Below are 20,900 nucleotides of genomic sequence, written 5' to 3'. Positions count from 1 at the left end.
TAGTGATGAAATGGAGGCAAGGTTGGAGGCTACACTTTTAGAAGTTTATTTTTTTTTTGTGGGACAATGAGGGTTAAGTGACTTGCCCAGGGTCACAGTGTCAAGTGCTAGTGTCAAGTGTCTGAGACCAGATTTGAACTCAGGTCCTCCTGAATGAAGGGCCGGTGCTCTATCCACTGTGCCACCTAGTTGTCCTGCTGCTAAACTTTTAAAAGAGGGGCAGCTAGGTGGCACAGTGGATAGAGCACCGGCCCTTCATTCAGGAGGACCTGAGTTCAAATCTGGCCTCAGACACTTAACACTTACTAGCTGTGTGACCCTGGGCAAGTCACTTAACCCCAATTGCCTCAGCAAAAAAAAAAAAAGAAAGAAAAAAGAAAAGTTTAGCAGCAAAATGATGATGATGAAGAAGAAGAAATAAGAGAAATTTAGCATCTTGTTCACTTTTAAGTACTTAAATAGGTTCAACATACTTGCATTAATATTATCCCATCTAAAATGATTCTCCACAGGAGGCTTTATGGAGACAGAAGCTGCAGCACAGGAGTCTCTAGGGTTAGGCAAACTTGGAACTCAAGCTGAAAAGGACCGGCGACTAAAGAAAAAGTAAGTTTAATGCTTTTTTCTCCCTCAGCTAATATTGAAGTAAAATGTTAGTATTTTCATTTATTTGGAGAGTCAAAACCAGCCAGATTTGAAAGCTAGAAAGGCAAAATAATGCTTTGATGTTTCCTTGTGTTGATTTTTTTTTAAGTTATAGATTCTCATTTCATATTTCCTTGCTGTATTGGATATAAATTTGAAATGCCTTGTATAAAGTATTAATTCGTAATAGTAATGAATAAAATTTCTTCAGGAGAGGATTAGAGGATGAAGCCAGGACTTGTGATTTGATTAATACACAGGGAACACCCAGATTGGGTTACTTCCTCTACTGATAGAGTCTCCTCTATAATTCACAGTAAGCCCCATCCTAGTCCTCCCCAAAATCATAGAAATTCAAAGAAGAAAATTTACAGTAAATGCATTGAGATGCATGAATCCAGTTTGGAAGTTTTAAGAACTCAGGTTTTTAAATTGGGTTAGATTGAGACAGCCTTTTTTTTTCCCCCTTATCTGGGATTAGGTATTTCACTTACTGGTTTCTTTAATTGGAAGAATTAATGACACACCAATCACCTACTTTCTTGTTTTCTTATACTCGAAATTCTGGTTAGCCATTTTTTGAAGCCACATATGCAAGAAGTGAAACCTTTTATTGGATCTTTTTAAAAAGAAAAGAAAAATAGAAGGCAGGAGTGTTTTTGTTAGCTAGTGAATGTATAATTATTTCAGAATCCCTACAGACCAGTGACTTCTTGTTTCACATCTGTCAGGAAACTGACAGTATATCTTTTCATTCACATAAAGTGGGTAATGGTTAAATGCTTTGTGAAAGTGATATATTGTGAATCACAGCAGCTGCTAGAAAATAAAGTTGTCTCATAAAAAGAGAAGGGGAAAAAGACACACATATACAATGCTTCCAATGTCATCCCAGACATCAGGGGGGAAGAAGGAAGAGGATGGTTAGTGGAGATACTTTGAAAACAAAGAAATTTCCCCTCTTTCGATAATTTGCTCTTTTGTTTATTCCCCCTTTTCTTCCTGAGATTCATTCTCATCTTTTATTTCTACAACATTTATTTCTACCATTAAGTTCTAAGATTTGAATGATATTCAACTTCATGTTCATCTCTCCTTGCCTGAAGATGCCCTTTGAGCCATTCTTATCATGAATCATTGAACCATTCTTATCATTAGAATCTGAGAGTTCAAGAATGAATGGTTACCAATGCATCTTTGTCATAGAACTTCAAAGGCATAAGAAAGAGACTCTAGAGCTGTGGGTCAAGACCCCATATGGGGTCACATAACTGAACGCGGGGGTTACAAAAACATTGGGAACAGTAAAAGGTTATGTATACCTTTTTATATATATCTATATACCCAAGGTTGCATAAAAATTTCTTGGGCAAAAGGGGTCATGAATGGAAAAAGTTTAAGAAGCTCTCCTCTAGAGCTTTTGTTAATATGTTTATGCCAAAGAGAGACCTCTATAAAATGACCCTTGAAATGTTTTGAAACCTTGAATATTTTTGATCTTTGGTATTTGTGACATTTAATATGAGCTTTTCCCATGTAAATGCAATCAATTAAACATCCATGATTAAAAATATTAGATTTTTCTTTTTATGGTTATTTCTATTGTTATTAAAAGAAGCATATTTCATGAACAGTTATTACATATTTTAATTTGTCATGAGAGCTATGCGCTATATCATTTCATGCACTATATAATTTAGATTACTTAGGGGTTCCTAAATGCTCAAATAAAATTATTAACTGAGTCTCCTACATTCTCACTTGCTAACTTAAGAGCAGATTGTGGTATCCCCTAGATTCTTCCTAATCATACTCACAGATACTTAGAGGCACCGCAGAATAAAATTTGTCTTCAAGCATAAGTGTTGACAATATGATATATATCACTGATGGGGCCTCACAAGCATATAGAAAATGAAATTTGCCTTGCATTTAGTGTTGAGGTACAAATGAAATCAACAAGTATAAGTATGATATTGACATTTGTATAATAGGAATAAATCTAAGAAGACATTCACTTACCCTTGAAATACAAGATATTGTATTTCAATACAATATTGTACTTGTTCAGTTGCTGGCCTACTTCCAGGTTTGAGTAAACAATATCTGTTAGATGGTTCTCTTTCCAGCTTACAGAGAACTAGAGGTAACTCATGTTTTGTGTGTTTGTGTCTGTGTGTTTATCTACATTTGTATGGTAGCTATTGGACTTCTTTTTGTTTTTAGCTGCTTATGGATATAGCTAAATCAAGTTGTATTCTGTTCTATATTCTTTTCCCCCAGCTAAGAATGCTTTTTTAAAAAAAATACAATAAAATTGTATTAAAAAAAATTTTTTTTAAAAGATTCAAGCTATATGTTTTTCTAAACAGGCAGAGCTGGATTTGGCCTACTGGCTGTACTTTGCCAGCCCCTGCCCTAAAGTGTTGGCCATCCTAAAAGTAAATCTTAGTGTTGAGCACCATCATTTGCCTCCCTATCAAAACTCTCCATCCTTTCATGTCACTACAATAACCCTCCTCATTCTCTCAGTCCTCCATCCCATTATATTTTCTTCCTTCCCTAGTCTTGATTTTATAGTTAACCAATCCATTCAACTATAAACTGTCTTTGATCCTTCAATAATTCTCCCTTTGTTCTGTTGTTGTTTACACCTTGCCAAACCCCAACCTTTATTTACCCCCACCATCATCCTCTGGTCCTACCCCTATGATCTTGAATATTGCTGAAAGAAGTCATTATACAATGGACAATGAGGTCCATGTGGGTGGGAGGTGGGGCAGGAATAATATTATCTGCTCTTAACTGAGCCCTCACAGTTGCATGGTAATCCTTTTATTGTTCCTTAATTGACTCTACCACATTCCCCACAACATCTTTCCCAACTCTCTCCAAAGCCCCACTTGTCATTCCCTATTGATTCTTTTTCAGCAAATGATGTGGGCTTTTATCTTACTGAGAAAAGTGATGAAAAACCATATCCTATGAGCTCCCTCTTTTTCCCTATTCCCCACCTGAAACCACAGTACATCATCCCTCATTCTTTCTTTCTTTGCTCAATTGAATAGACATTTTGCTTGTGCCATATGCAATGGCTCATTCAGAAAGCACTTACAGCCAAGTCACTGGCCTAGATTCTACAGATATGCAAAGAAAAAAAAGATCAAGAAACTAAACCTTCTCCAAATACATAGATAGACTAATAATATTAATAACAGTGAGAACAATTGCTTGTGTTCATACAGCACTCTGATTTGCAAAGCACATTATATACATTATCCCATTTGTGTCAAAGTAAAGTAATACAAAGTGGAGGGATTGGGAAGGGTCTTGTGAAGATGGCACCAGAGTGGGACTTGAAGGAAGCTCAGAAGAATGTGAAGTGATGATGTCTTTTCCATACTTGGGAGACTACCCGGAAAAGGTTAAGATACAGGCAATACCATATCATTTCTGAGGAACAAGAGGTAGACCAATTTGACTAGGATATAGAACACCCCAGTCTCTGAAGAAGAGGTGTCCCTTCTTGCCTAGGCCAGTTTTTTTACTTGTGTCCTTAATCCCTTGATTTGAGGCAGGTAAGTGGCATAGTGAGTAGAGAGAGTGCTGGACTTGGAGTCAGGAAGATCTCAGTTCAAATTATGCCTCAGACATTTACTAGCTATTTGATCCTGGGCAAGTCACTTGACCTCTCCACTGACTTAGCCTCAGTTTCCTTATCTATAAAAATGGAGGTAATAATAGTACCTAAATTGCTAGATTGTTATGATGGTAAAATGAGATAATATGAAGTGCTTTGCAAGTCTGAAAGCCTTATGTAAATGTTACTTGTTAACTATTAGTATCATCATCCCATCTACTCCATTGTCTGGGAGCTTGTGCTCTCAATTGTTCCCTCTCATCCCGAATTTCTCCTTATTTCCCTGATAACCGTAGACCTGTTTCTGTCTCTCCCATTCTTAAAATTAAAAAAAAAAACACCTCTCACTGAACCCTGGCTTTCCTTCAAGCTATTTGTCATATCTCTCATCTCTCCTTTCCTAGACAAATTCCTAGGAAGGGGAGGGGAGAAAAGGGAAGGAGTTCAACTTCATGCATTGCCTGTACTTCTTTACCCCACATTCATTTTTCAACTACTCATATGATTCCAACCTGAAACTGCTAATCCTAAGAATCCCAAGTATTTGGTTTGGTTTGTTTTTAATTGATAAATGTGGTATCTTCTCATTCATCATTGCCCTTGACCTACCTGCCACTTTTGAAGCTGTGGATCACTCCCAAGCTTTCAGGGCACTGACCTGTCCTGAATATCTTTCTACATGTTTGTTTCTGCTCAGTCTCCTTTGTTAGACACTGTCTGTCTTGTTCCCTAAACAGGGGAGCCTTTCTTTGTCTTTTTTTCTTTTCACACTACCCATTAGTGATCTCATGAGTATTGATGTGGGCTGGAATTTGGGGTCAAATTGATTATGAGTCATCCCAAAAGAATTACAAGACTCAGTGACTCAGTTTCCCAAGTTTTATTGCAATACTGTGGGTGACCACAGGGAGAGAACCAGAATAGTGGAAAGGTATCTCTCCAATAGGGAAAGGAAAGACAGTTATATTTATAGTATAGATAAATTGATTATCAGTCTCATTATAATAATCTCCACCTTGGGGAGGTACAGGGGAAGGCCTGTCCTTCTCATTATAATCTTCTCCACCTAGGGGTGTTTCAGGGTAGGGCTTATCCTAATTTGGAGGTCCTGGGGTCCTAGGCCAACCCCCGAGGTGGGTACCTTTTACACTGGAAGTGTGTTTACCCATCATAAGGTGAATCTGAGGACAAATTTGGCCTTTTCTGCACATGTCTCTTTCTGATTCCCATGGCTAGTTTCAAAATATAATCATTTTTCATTAGAATTTCTATAGATTGTCTTTTTCCTTTATTGTTATTTTGACCTGACCTGTTCTGGTCCGTTATGCATGTCGATCACTATGGGTGTGAGAACCTAACATAAGTTATCCATTAATTGAGGTCTGACTCCCTTTTAGAGCTAATATCTGAATTAAAGCTTGGGTCTTAGGTTTTTCTATTAACCCTTTTTTGCCTCCTACATCAGTAGGAATGAGTTCACTTAAAATATCTTCTCAGACTCTCAAATATGTCTTCCTTTCTTCCTGTTCTTTTTCTTTTTTTCTTCTTTCCTTTCTTCTTTCTTTTCTTTTTTTTTTAAATTTTAAAATTTTTTTATTTTGTGTGCAAAGCAATTGGGGTTAAGTGACTTGCCCAGGGTCACACAGCTAGTAATTGTTAAGTGTCTGAGGCCAGATTTGAACTCAGGTCCTCCTGAATCCAGGGCTGGTGCTCTATCCACTGCGCCATCTAGCTGTCCCTTTCCTTTATTCTTTCTTTTTTCTTTTTCCTTCCTTCATTCTTTACTCCTTTCTTCCTTCTTCCCATCCTTCCTTTGTCTCTCTCTCTCTTTCTCTCTCTTTTTTTCCTTTCTATCACTTTCTTTTGTGATGAATAAAAAACCCCATGAAAGGGGCAACTAGATGGCGCAGTGGGTAAAGCACTGGCCCTGGATTCAGGAATACCTGAGTTCAAATCCAGCTTCAGACACTTGACACTTACTAGCTGTGTGACCCTAGGCAAATCACTTAACCCTCATTGCCCTGCAAAAAAAAAAAAAAAAGAAACCAAAAAAACAAACAAACCATGAAACAAAGCTTCTAGGTAATTAGTAATTGATTTCTTAATTAGGCTACCTAATAATTAATAAATGGATGGTTAATGGTTTCTTTTGGTAGCCAAAGACAAAACCAAGGAGATGCTGAAAGTATCAATATACCTGACAATTAAAATCCTGACAGGTAAAAATCCTGATTGGTGGACATTTTAATGAAGATGGGGGCTTGAAGTCTTCTGTTCCTCCTGCTGAGAAGGTGGTTTGATCATGAGATTTAGTTGCCTCCAGCAATCTGGACAGGGGAATCCATCTCTACCCATATCACTCTGGTTGGTTTTCTCTTTCATGAGTTGGGTTACCTTAAATTTCAATGGAGCTTACTAGCTGTGTGACCCTGGGCAAGTCACTTAACCCCCATTGCCCCGCAAAAAAAAAAAAAATTTCAATGGAGGGGTACAAGGACATGGACTCATTGCTTTGGGATAAGAGCTCACCTTGATTAGATTCTGTTTACACACTAAACAGAAGTAAGGTCTCCCACTTGGGTGGGGTCCTGCCCATGATCAATGGGCAATCTCAATCAATCATGTGCTTCAGAGACTGGCTGACTGACCTATTGGTTGGTCTCTCAATTAGGAAATAAAGTGAAAAAGCCTTAATTCTAATTTAATAGTTGGTTGTTAATATAATAGCAAAATAATACTTTCTCTCACTTTATAGAGATTAGCTGATCTATCTCTAGAGAAAAAAAAGATTTCCTAATTCTCTCCTGAAATCTAGTCCTATATTGCCAATTAATTACCTGCTAAGAAAACCCTACCTGCATGTCCTGTAATCATTTCCAAATCAATAGGTGCAAAAGAAAACTGGTTATCTTCTCCCCTAAACCTGACTGTCTAGAAACTTCATTTTCTGGCAAGAATGCGGGCCTCACAATCTGAGAGTTACTTTAGTTATGCCTTTTCTTAAGCCTCACACAGCTACCGCCCTAGTTGAAGCTAGCAGCACCTATCAACTGGTCTTTTGAAGTAGCCTGGTATTTGACTTCCCTCTTTAAAATTTCTACCCACTCCAGTCTATCCACCAAACTAGTGCCAATTAGATTTTCCTAAGTGCAGATTCTACTGTTACTCTGCCACCCAATAAACTGCTTCCAATATCAAATAAACTCCTCTACTTAGCATTTAAATGTCTTTATACCCTTCTTATCTTTCTAATCTTCTTACACATCACTGCCTTCCATGAATTCTACATTTCAGCCATACTGTCTACTTGCTGTTCTACCCATAAGGCATGCCATATCCCATCTTTATACCTTTTCTCTGGCTGAACCAGCCCTTAAAGATGCACTTCCTCCTCACCTTTGCCTCTCAGAATCCCTGGTTCTCTTCAAGACTCAGCTCAAGTGCCACCTTCTCCCTTGCATTTTGTCAGCCTCTTACATCATTTTCATCTCTTGATCTGTGGTCCATATTTTCTCTTTCATGATGATATAAGGATATTGAGGACAGGGATATTCTTGTCTTTCATGATGATATAAGGATATTGAGGACAGGGATATTCTACTTTACTCATTGTATCCCCATTGAATGCCACATTGCAGACTTAAATATCTGTGGATTATCACATTTACATTCAGTTGACAAGTCTTATCAGGGTTAACCACACCACTTTCATGTTAAGCTCATTTTGTCCACTCACATGGTCTGTTCTCTAGTTCAGGGCCAAATCACCCTCTTGCCTGGGCCATTCCAAGAACATCTTAACTCTCTCTCAACCCCCTCCCCATCCTGGTTTCTCCTTTCTATAATCATCCTCCATAAAGCTATCAAAAATCAAAGGTCTACAATTTTCATTTTCTCTTTCTTGACTCTTATCATTATGAAAATAAAAACTCCTGAACCTGACATGTGAACTACCCCACCCCCAGCCCTAAATGTGGCTCCAACCTACCTTTACAGGCTTATTTCATATTACTTTCTTTCATGTTCTCTGTTCAAAAACTGGCCATTCCCTCTACAATTTCCATACCTACTGTTGTGCAATACCTAGCCATACACTGGAGCCTCACCTCTGCCTGTCAAAATCTCTGTCTTCATTCCAGGTTCAGCCACTTCGTGGAGGAAGTCTTCCCTGGCCCTCTTGGTTGTGTGTGTGCGTGTGTGTGTGTGTGTGTGTGTGTGTGTGTGTTTATGTACTCTCCTTTTCCAAATTACCTTTTATTTACTTAGGTGTATTTGCTTAGTCACTTGAAATAACTGCAGACAATGTAAAATACTTGGGAGTCCATGTGTCAAAACAAACCTAGGGACCATATGAACATAATGACAAAACACTTTTCACACTAGTAAAGACTGGACCTACCCAGAGCAATTAATATTTCTCCAGTTGGTTAAATCTGTCTTTATTTGTGTGGAGTATTTTTTAATGGTTGTCAAAATGGCTAATGAGGACCCCTAGGAAGAAGTGTTCACCTTATTACTTAACACTCATTTATATTACCCTACCTCTTCATCATACTGTTCATCTCAGACATGCCCAGGATTCAAAATTTGGCATTCCAAATTCATAATAACCACCCCCTTTCTCTGAGGGAATTCAGGGCTTATGAGTCTTTAAAATACATTGTATGTGTAGCATATTACTTTTCATAGCTGTTATAATCATGGTAATTATCTGTAGTAATTCAGTTTACTATAGAAATAACAATGACCCCTCATAAATTACAAGATAACTTGAGAATTTGAAGCATTTTTTTTTTCTAATGAATCACACAAAGTCAGCATTTAATGTGCATTATAAAAAAGTTTTTTGGGGGGAGAAAAAAAATCCTAAATTAAATTCCTCTTCAAATCTATGTCCACATAATTATTGTCTTTTATTCTTTACCTAGAAATATTTCTCCCTATTTGTTTGTATATGTGCAGAAATTTTGTATTGTCTTCCTAAAGTTTTCAAATTCTCGTAGTTCCTTTTAAATAGTTCTATTTTATGAATAGAAGATAGAACTATAGAACTAGTGTAGAAAATCACCTAACAAATTAATCAATTCATCCAACTGATCATTCAGTTCACCTTACTGATAAGGAAATTTGAGGCTGGGGAAGTTGACTTGCCCAAGTCACATAGCTGGTAAAGGTGTGAGTCAGAATTTGAACTCAGGTCTTCCTCATTCCAAATCCAGCATTCTATCCACCTGGAAGCCTCAAATTACATAAGTGATGCATGTCAGAGGTGGTTTCAGACTCAGGTTTGCTTATTCCAGTTAGTGTTCTTTCCCTAGTACTACACTATCTCCAGAGCCTGAGTTGTTCCCTTCTTCCTAAGGAAAACAATCATTGTACTCAATTTAATTAGCAGCATTTTGCCCAAGTTGTAACTTAGTATTTTTAAGGATTTATAAGAAACCAAAAACCAAAAAAACTCTTTGATTCAGACTACACTGCATCATTATCTAGTGTCACAAACAGATCTTTGGCTAAAGTTTCTGGTTATAAAGTAGCACTTGCTATACTATTTAATTATAAAAAGATGTTATCTTTCTGATTTACCCTGTATCATAATTACTCACCTACATGTTATTTTCCTACCCCCAACCAAGAAGAATGTAAACAGTTAGAGGTTAGGGACTGAACTTTTTGAATCTTTTTTATCTCATGGTCTAATAGGAAGAGGAACTTAAAAAGTATTTATCTGAATTGGATGTTTGAACCACTTAAGATAACACAAAAGAACCAGAAAGCAGCCTCAGAAACTGCCTTAATAACATCATTTACATAAAATTCCTATGCTACTTTAAATCATCACTATTGTTTCTTATTAAAGCAAGTCCCTTGTATACCTCTAATGCTTTATATTACTGCATCTTCTTTGAAGAAAACTTTTGAAAGCATAAACATTCACTTCCTTAATATTGTGTAAGTTAAGCTTTTTACAAATATAAATTTTATAATTATATGATTGGGGGGAAAAAAAATCTTAGAGGTCCTTTAATTCATCCTCTACTCTTTCCTAATTCCTCTGAGTCAATGAGGTTTTACTACAACTTCATTCTAAATTTGGGGAACCTGAGATGTTTAAAGATTTTTTTTTAAATATGCAAACATAGTTCTGCATAATTATTAACTTAAAGTGAAACCAATCACTCTCAAAATATTTTTTAAGTTAATGTGAGCACTTGAGAGTGACTAGAAATTGATAGGTGTCTTAAAGAAATATATATCAAAAAATTTCATCTGTGTCTGACTACTAGCTAAAGCAAGGAAGAACAATCAGCAAATCCACAATTTCTACTTCCCTTTCCATTTCACTTTCCACCTAGGCTATTTGTTGGTAAAAGCTTCTTAACAGAAGTGCTAAGAAGCTTAAAACTCCCTGAGCTTTACTTAGAAACTTATTTGTCATGTTTATGTAACCTTTTTATATAGAAAAAATAATTTTAAAAGATCTTCAGTCACTGCTTCTCCTAGCTCATAAAATTTCATTACAATTATTTCAAATGCTTAATCATTCATAACAAGAATTTTAAATGTTTAATATAATATAAATATTTAATATAAATCATACCCAAATATAAACATACATTTTTATAACTATCTCACTGTTTGGGGGGGGGGACCATAGGGGGAGAGAGGGAATGATGTAATTTGGAACTCAAAACTTTTTTTTTTTAATGAATGTTAAAAATTGTTGTTATGTGTAATTGGGGGAAAATAAAATATCATTTAACAAAAGAAAAAGACATGAAGGGGGAAATTGATGTGGGATGGAATTAAGGGTTCAAATTGATCATGAGTCATCCCAAAAGAATTACAAGACTCAGTGACTCAGTTTCCCAAGTTTTATTGCAGTATTGTGGGTGACCACAGCGGGGAACCAGAGAAGTGGAAAGGTATCTCTTCAATAAGGAAAGGAAAGACATTTATATTTATAGTATGGATAAATTGATTTATCAGTCTCATTATCATAATCTCCACCTTAGGGAGGTACAGGGGAGGGCCTGTCCTTCTCATTATAATAATCTCCACCTATGGGATGTACAGGGGAGGTGCTATCCTAATTTGGAGTTCCTGGGATCCTAAGCCAACCCCCGAAAGTGGGTACCTTTTTCCATGGAGGTGTGTTTTGGGAGTTGACACATCATAAGGTGAATCTGGGGACAAATTTGGCCTTTTCTTCACATGTCTCCTTCTGATTCCCATGCTTAGTTTCAAAGCATCTTCATTTATCATTTATTCCTAATTTGAGTTTCTATAGCCTGTCAATTTTGTCATTGTTATAGTTTTAGGCCTTCATGGCCTAGCTCCCTCTGTTCCCATTATAGGTACTGATTACTGTGGGTAAGAGAACTTAGCATCCTGACTTGTAAGTTATCCATTAACTGGGGTCTGAATCCCTTTTAGGGCTAATATCTGAATTAGAGCTTGGATCTTAGGTTTTTCTGTTAACCTGTTTTTGCCTCCTATATCAAAATATTTTAATTAAAGAACTTCACTGATCTTTTAAAGGTCAATTTACATTCTAAAATTATGAGAGGGAAAAAAATTAAATATTTTCTTAATAATCTTTTATTTTGTTTTAAAGAGAGAATTCTGGCTTATAGAACCATTCTTCCATCTCTTTTTGTTCTCTTGAATAAAAGTCTCAAGTTTCTCTGAAGTAATCATATGTGACTAAATGAGGAGCCTAAGTAGTTCAGAGTAGATGAGACATAGATAATATAAGCAATTAAAAAGAAAACTACCAAAGGGAATGTCATCATTAAGTTCATTTCTGTCTCTTTAATTACTACAGATTACTTGGCCTCACAGCCTTAAAAGAGTGATAAATATAACCACTCTATAGATAGATAAATAAATAAACAGTTACACACACACACACTCACACTAAGAAACACCTTTCTGTGTGGTACTCTGAGTTTATTTCTCCCTTTTTAATCAAGTTACAGCAATAGCAAATGTCAAGAGTGAAATGATGTTTGTCTATGTCTACATATGTATATTGTGTGTATATACAAATGTATGCACCCCATGTAAGAAAATGTCATATGAAATGATGCCATATATGATTTTATAGCAATTAGAGCACATAATAGTCTTCCCTGGCTATTTCTGAGAATAAAAAAATTTTGTTGATGTTACGGCTATGAAGCAAGCAAGCTCATTGATATCCTGGGGATGTTGAGACAAAATGAATATATTCTAACTCCCCAATTTTTAAAGAAAAAAAAAGATGGAAATCAGATACTTCCCAAGAGTGTTGTTTGCATATAAAATAATTCTCCTGTAGGGTTATCAGAGCCAAAGTTGATTTGATTAAGAAAAATACAGAGTCCATCTGTTGAGTAGGGCTTTGAGCCAATGAGGTAAAGTAAGATTGCCATTTTGAATACACTTAAAGGAAATATTTGTATTAGTAAGAATACGTCAAAAAATAAAATATGATACTTTTTCTAATTTAATACCTGTTCATACCGTGTTATTTTAATGAAATATAGCTCTCCATTGACATGGTTTTGATGTGCTCTTATTCAAGTAAAAAGAAATTGGAATAAAATAATTCATAATTTGTAAAAATATTTGTAACTGATTAAGAATGCAGCTTTTTTCCATGCTTTTTCTTTTGAATATTGCAATGATAACAAAAAGTCACCTCGAAAAACATAATTATCATATATTCCATTGTCATAAGTTAACCCTTCATGGATATTCTATCATGTCCTATGCAGAGAAGATATGCTCATTAAAATTCTTTTGGCAAATTAAAAATTACTTCAGTATATTATTAAATTGAGGTATCAGTTCATTCTCACTTTGGAATTTTCATTGAGTGATTCAGATGTATAGGGAAGAAATGTGTAAGGGGCTAAAATTCTAGTTAGTCTGTCTAAAATATCTAATGAGTGGTCACCAATAAATTATAAGCTTTAGCAAGAGTTAGATTTTTAAACATTTATTAAGGAGAATAAAAATTTGGTGAAGAGAGAGAGAAAGGCCTAGATTCATCTATCTATTAAAGGGAGAGCACATTTCTAGCTCCACTCTCCACCAGAGTCCTGATGAAAGAGAGCGAGAGAGCCAGCCTCACCCCCTCTTCTCCCACGAGCAAACATCACTTCCTGAGGCCAGAGAAAAGCCACATGGCTTGCCCTCAGATGCCTTCTCCTCATGGTGGAGCTTTCCTACAGCAAGTCTCCAGCAGGTGGCATCATTCCAATTGTTACAAATGCTAATCAATTGAAAAATACCTCCAAATTTGGGAGAGTTTTCCACTAAGCTACTTTTTCTTTTCTTTTCTTTTTTTTTTTTGCTGGGCAGTGGGGGTTAGGTGACTTGCCCAGGTTCACACAGCTAGTAAATGTCAAGTGTCTGAGGTTAGATTTGAAGTCAGGTACTCCTGAATCCAGGGCCGGTGCTTTATCCACTGCGCCACCTAGCCGCCCCCCACTAAGCTACTTTTGGTGTGTTTAAATCTTAATTGCTTTCTTCTTCTTCTTCTTTTTTTTTTTGCTTGCATCTTCTGTTTTGGCACATTTCTCCCTGCTCCTCTTTCCCCAACACATGTTGATTGCTTAAATAAAATTTTGGACAACTGAATGTAGAGGTTAGGAGGACTATATTGCTTTACTGTGGCTGGATTTCACTCATCTGCTCTCATGGGAGAATAATTTCTCAATGCATCTGGTAAGCTGTGGAAGACACATTGTTGGTAGTGGCATCTGGCAAATGATACCTTCGACAGTTTTGTTGGCAGCTGTACTTTGCCTCTGGGCTCAACCACATGGATATGAGGTTGATTAGCTGGTGAGCTGGTTCATCCACCTGGAAGCAATTTCCTTTGGATTCACCATTCCCTCTGTTGTATTTGTGTGTTGATCTATTATCAAGGTGAAAACACATTTGAAAGCAATTTCTTGGGGTTTCAAGATGTGACTTCTTTTATGATATTATGCAGGGCTTATATGGGAGTCTGAAAGGCTTTCCATAGCAATTTTAGAACTCAGCCTAGAATTTTCAAATATGCAGATTTACCATAAGGTAAAAACAAATTCAATCTGTTCTTTGAATGAATGCCTTTAGAATAGAAATGTGTGGGTCATTTCACTTTTACTTCCACCCTTTTCCTATGTGACAAAAAAGGGAAAGGGAAAAATCTAACCCAAGTGATTTCCAAAAGAGATAGAAGTGTAGGTAGGACATTTTGTTGATAAATGAAAAATGTATTGGAGGAGTTCTTATAGCTAAGTAGGAAATGTAGCAGTGAAGTGAATTTCTTACCACATTATGTGCAAATTTTATAAAATGTCCACAGTTCATTGTAGGTTTTTTTTTTTCTAAATAACAATTTGAACCAATTTCAGTCACATTTTCTCAGCTCCTCTGCTACATCCAGGGAGCAAAGGTTGTGCTTGTAGCCCCATACTAATTAGAAGATTTTTGAGGTAAAAAGAACCAAAGAGATCATTGAATTCAACCCTTCTATTTTACATATGAGAAAACGAAGTCTCAGAAAGGTTTGTTGAGTTTTTTAAGGTCACACAGCTTGTGAGTGGCCTAGCCAGACTTAAAACCCTTGTCTTCTCATTTTTAATCCAGTATTCTTTCCTCTAAAGCAAAATATCTCTCTATATCACTCAGGTGCTTTTTTGCAAACCGAGACAGTAATTTGTTAAAGTACTATGAGACTCTGGCCTCTATTTATTTGGATTATTAAATTAATCAACCAATCAATAAACATTTATTAAGCACTTGCTATGTGCCAGGCACTGTGCTGTCTTTTGACAGTTCTTACCCTCAAGCTGCTTCCTATCAAATGTCTTGGAGTGGCTATCATGAGTTAATGAAATTTGTAAAAGAGCCTTACTTCCTCTCAGGATGTAGCAGGTGCTAGGAAAATATGGTTCTGCATGTTTCTGACTGGCTAACAGTATGCATATGGCAAACTAGCTGATTTGTCAGATATGAGAACTGGCACCCAGCCTAATGCTGAGGCAATATGATTATTGTGTGTGTCACGGAAAAAGAAAGATCCGTCACCCACGGAGTGTTCTCATATCTGAAATGCTGCTTTTATTTTTATCACTTGGCTTTCTCTGGATTGAAATGTATCCATTAACATGTGTGTGCTTTTCTTTTCCATCCATCCTTCTCCATCCCATGAAAAGCACATCTGGGTAAGTTCAAACCACAATGACTGCTGAACATGCCTACTTTCAGCACCATGCTTGTTTTCTTTCTTTCTTTCTTTTTTTTTCTTCTTCTTGGTCTGTTGTTTCCTTTCAGTTACAGCCACCAGAAATACCACCACCCACCTACAGTAAAAACGGGAAGGATTCATTCTCAAGCTAAAAAGGAAACCAGTGGTCTCAAAGGAATGTTCAAACAAAAAACAACAACAAATAATGTTTTTGGTTATCGGCCTTTTGTTTTGTTCTATCACGTTAGAGTTACTTAAGACTTATTCTTCTTCATGGTACCCAAGTTACTGGTGAGATAGAAGCCTATTTGCAATTCCTAGCCACCTGAAGGTACTTTAGTATCCTTGTGACAGCATTTAGCTATAAATGGTAGTGATTTAAAGGATTTTCAACTCTGCATTTCCCCCACCCTTCCACTTCAAGAAACTTGGTTTCCTAGAACACCCAGTTTGTTCCTGAGTAATAGCTTCAACACTAAAGAATCTGAGTTTGCTTGAATTTCTATTTTCTGAACTGTTTCTGACAAGATCAGAGTTTGGAGAGATGGGTTATTTTTCTTACAAATTTAGAGGCTCACATCCTGCATTTTGATCAGAAATCAGCAATATCAGATCAGAAGATCTGAATATTTTGATAAGATCAGAATATTTTGCTGTGATTCATGAGGCAAATTGCTTTATAGTAGAGAAAATATTTTAAATATTTGGAAAAAAGCCAACATCCCCTTTGACACTGGTAAGATGATAAAGGTATGAAGAACTTTTTTGGGGGGTGTGGGATGGGGAGAAAGATAAGGTTTTCCTTTTGGATTTAAATGAGCGCATAGCAAATCAAACTTAAGGATATTTAATTGAACTAGAAGTTTATGGGAAGGGTGGGGAGAGAGAGGGTGGGTGGTATACTAATGGTCTCTGGTCATCATTTATTCTGTGTGCTTGGCAAAATTTATTTGCTCCTTGCTGTATCTTGACTTATCTGTAAAAAAAAAAAAATTGATCCACTAATTTATAGTAGAAGTCAACATTAACCTAAATAATTCAACTGTTCAGAATGTACTTTGGGATGATAGGTACTACTAGGAAAAGCAGTACATGTCCTTCATACTGCAGAGCAAGAAGTTCCAAATGCTATTATCTATAATTACCTCCCCACCTCCCACATGGACAATGCTGGATTTCTATTCAGACAACCTGAATTCAAATCCTTTTTTTTTTTTTACTTTTGTTTATTTGCATGATCCTAGGTAAGTGACTTCTGCTTCCCTTCAATAAAATGAGAGGGTCCAGCTGGAGCTAGTTGTATTCTACAGTGCTTGAATGTTGTTGTTTGTTCTCATTCTCAAAATTGGAATATGACATCAGGGAGGTGATATCATGACTTGTAATGAATTGGATTCTGGAGCCATCTGGGTCCACAACTGGAGGACTGGAGATGGCCAGGGATGTTTAAATGACTTGCCCAGAGTCACACAGCTAGTAAGTGTCTGAAGCAAGAGATTTGAACTCTGGTCCTCCCAACTTTAGCGCCAGTACTCTATCCACTGAACCAACTAGATGCCCCTTAAGGCTAGGTAAGAAAGGCCTCTTTTACCTAGTCAAAAAAAAATGATAAGGGGGTGGGTAGGGTAGAGAAGACCCTCAGAGTTTCTGGCCAAAAGAGATACAATTATTATTTAGCCCACTCTGAGTCATCAAAAGGCAATGGCAGGGGCAGCTAGGCAGCACAGTGGATAAAGCACCGGCCTTGGATTCAGGAGGACCTGAGTTCAAATCTGGCCTCAGACACTTCACACTTACTAGCTGTGTGACCCTGGGCAAGTCACTTAACCCTCATTGCCCTGCCCAGAAAGAAAGAAAGAAAAGATTCTTGGAGAATATGGGATTTTAATTAGGAGTCTCGAATGTCATCAATAAATGCTTGCTGGATTGATTGATAAGACCCTCATGCAAGTACCTTTGTGTTTGCACATGATTTTTTTTTTCCTTGTAAGTGGTCAAATTGAAGTGAGGGAGAAAAATGTTCCAAAATCCAAAATACAATCAAATGGAAATTAAATCTCATGAAAATATGATTTAAACTTTAGGGAAGTTAGAATGGAAATATTCTAAGGAACAATAATTTAAATTTAATTCAATGGCTCCACTTTGAAACATCCAAACAGGGTCTCTCTTCATGGAGCCTAAACTATAAGTTTATAGATATTTTATTTGGGATCCCTCTAAACACTTCATGTTTCAAAGAGCCCCATTAATGGGATAAACCCATACCTGAGTTTAAATAATGTGTTCAAACATTGGCCTTTACTTGAATATTGCAATTCTGAAATCAAACAAATGCATTTATTTTCTTATTTTACATCCTTGATTTGAAGGCATTTAATACGTATACTTGGAAATGAAGTGTTTAGAACTAGTTGATTGGAATTTGTGAAATATTTCTACTTAGAAGAAATATGTTCATTAAGAGAGTTTTTGACAGACTGCAGATGTTGTTGGGCTTTAAAAAAAAAGAGAGAGATGCAGGCTACTTTGCGGCTAACTAAAAATTTAACTCATTTATCAATTTAAGTTTCTTACCCAAGTCTCCAGGCAGAACCTAAGGCTCTATCCACCACAACACACCACTTACTACATGTTTCACAGAATTATCTGAGCTAATTCAGACATGGTATGATTGATGAAGGCAGAATTTTTTTTTTGAAAGCAGAATTTTTAAAAATTTTATTTATTTATTTAGAATTTTCCCCAAATTACACTTAAAAACAGATTTTTATATCAATTTTTAAAAAAAACTTTGTTTCAAATTCTCTTCCTCCCTCCCTCCCTCCCCCTCCTTAAGAACTCAAGCAATTCAATATAAGTTATACATATGCAGTCATATGAAATGTTGCCACATTAGAACTAACAAAAAAATTATACTTCAAGCTGTATTCAGATACCATCAGTTCTTTCTCTGTAGAAGTATGTCTTCATCATCATCTCTCTCCACCCCACTAACCTGGTTCTTCTAGGTATAGATTGGTACAACCTCATCTAAGGAAATATTCGCTCACTATTACAACTCCCATTGTTCCATAGTTCTCTCCTAAGTATGAGACTGCGACTTAGAAATGGGACCCCTGAAAATAGGAAATACATAGGCAAAAATCATACTTAGGCAACACCAAAATGACTAACAGACAATGGAAGAAATTAACAGTTCAAGTATAACCCAGAACTTCACGTACTCTGTTGTACATTTGTACCAAAGATTAACAATTCAGATTTGAAAAAAATGTACCTTAAGAAGTACTAAAATTAGTAAGTTCTTTAGAAAGAAAATTACATTTAAATATAAAATAGAACACCATTATCTGTAACTTAAATCCTAGCTCTGAAGTTGACAAAGTAGATAATTGTATTAAGGAAAAATAGCCTCTTTGTACCTGAGTATCCATTTAAGAAAACAGAGGTGATGATAGCAACTTACAGCATGCTCCAGGTTGACCTTATCATTACCACCTCTTCTGATGTAGATTCCCACCTTTCCACACTTCATTCTATGTGACTGTGGTTTAAATCATTCCTTGATTCCGTTCTGGAGGATGCACCCATTTTTTTGGTGGCATTCCCCTGGTTTGTTCTTTTAATTCTTTTGATATGTGGGCATTAGCCCCCCCCCCCCAAATTTTTTTTTTTGCTATATAACCAGCTCACACACATTTCAGTTTTACATGTCCTTTCCAATGATTTTCATGACATTCCATTATCAGAAATATGTTTTCACCTACTTAATCCCTCTATATATCTTCTGATTTCCCTTTTCTTCTCTTGAAGTTTTGATTCTTTCAGATGTGTGGTATTCCTTTATTGCCAACCATATAGAATTGGTGGGAGAATGTTGGGCTTTTGTAGGAGCAAGCAACTTGGATTCATTGAAGGGACTAGACATTGTCTAAGTGGAATCAGTTCAGTATCCTTTTCCAATTGATTTCTGGGATCAGTCCATTGTCCAGCTAATATACTTCCCCCAAGATTTATACATAGATACACATAGAAATGGAGTAAATTAATGGGCTAGCTATCTAACAACATCTTGTAATATGAATTTTTAATCTATTTTGTTTCTCCATTGTGGATGGTTAAGTTACTTTTTTCAAATAATTATGACCTTCATTTTAGAGACTTCTTAATATTCTAAGTCTTCATATGTTTAACATCAGGATCTATAGGAAAAATCTTTCTATTTGGACTCCATGAGGAACACCTTTCTTGGCAATGTCAAATACCTCACATGAAAAGTATCTATTCCTCACTTAATGTTGATATTTTGCAAATTGCTTTAAAAAGCTATCTTCCCAGTTGTTGGTCATGTGATCATATATTAGTTTAACATATGCAAGAGATTCATCCCTTAAGATCCTTTAGTTACAAATTTTGATCTACCAATTCTTTTTATAATAACTAAGTAGATACAAAAGAATCATATTTTCCATGCCTCTCAGTTCAAGAATTGTGAAAATGTAATGTATTATAAATAACTGCAATTATCTCTTGCCTTTTCATGTTTCTATCAAGAATACTCTCTTGAACTAAAAAGTCATTCTCATAAAGGTTGTATAGAATTGGGAAAGTAAGCATATGGTTAGTTATGGCTCATAATTTATGACCATTCTGTGTGTGTGTGTGTGTGTGTGTGTGTGTGTGTGTGTGTGTGTGTGTGTAGGGTGGCAACCTCTCTTCACATTCTTTTTAGAATCATCCCTTCTTTGAAATAGAGCAGCAACTGGCTCCAAGTACCTTTAAAATTGGGTTGTTTTCAGAACAAATTTCTTCTCTACTCCATCTTTTTTATGAGCACTATTACTGCTTCCTCACAAGACAAACCAGTCATATTGAGGTGGAACAATCCAAATGTGGTGGCCTGACTTGTAATCACAGAGAATCCATAACTACAGAAAGGGTCTCAGATCTCTTCCATTTCTTCCACATTTATTGTTTTTCTACCAGCTTCATCTAAAAATGCTTTCAGGATGACCTGGGTTAGCTGGGTCTCATTCTAATGATGTAATGAACCTGAACCTGAAACCAAGAGAGGCCTGTGGTTCAATCCTACCTACATTGGAAATTTACTAGCCATGTGATTATGGGAAAGTCACTTAAAAATTGGGCAGCTGGGGGGCAGCTAGGTGGTGCAATGGATAAAGCACCAGCCCTGGATTCAGGAGGACCTGAGTTCAAATCCAGCCCCAGACACTTAACACCTACTAGTTGTGTGACCCTGGGCAAGTCACTTAACCCTTATTGCCCTGCAAAAAAAAAAAAAAAAGAAAAGAAATGGGCAGCTACTTGGCACAGTGGGTAGAGTGCCAGGCATGAAGTCACAAATACTCTTCTTCCTGAAGT

The 20,900-nt window shown here is 36.4% G+C and overlaps 1 protein-coding gene across 35 annotated transcripts in view; it reads left to right on the top strand.

Annotated features, from left to right (window-relative positions):
• Positions 1-20,900, top strand: part of PPFIA2 (PTPRF interacting protein alpha 2) — a 677,893-nt gene that overhangs the window by 608,605 nt on the left and 48,388 nt on the right. For 18 of the 35 annotated variants that reach the window (XM_043966213.1, XM_043966209.1, XM_043966212.1 and 15 more), the window contains 2 exons: positions 513-606; positions 15,484-15,492. In XM_043966213.1, coding sequence (XP_043822148.1) covers positions 513-606; positions 15,484-15,492 — 103 coding nt within the window. The remainder of the gene's footprint in view (positions 1-512; positions 607-15,483; positions 15,493-20,900) is intronic. The other 17 variants (XM_043966226.1, XM_043966223.1, XM_043966210.1 and 14 more) reach the window with 1 other exon arrangement.

Source organism: Dromiciops gliroides, chromosome 5 (assembly GCF_019393635.1).
Source record: "Dromiciops gliroides isolate mDroGli1 chromosome 5, mDroGli1.pri, whole genome shotgun sequence".
NCBI lineage: Eukaryota > Metazoa > Chordata > Mammalia > Microbiotheria > Microbiotheriidae > Dromiciops > Dromiciops gliroides.
This window is presented reverse-complemented; position numbering and strand designations above follow the sequence as displayed.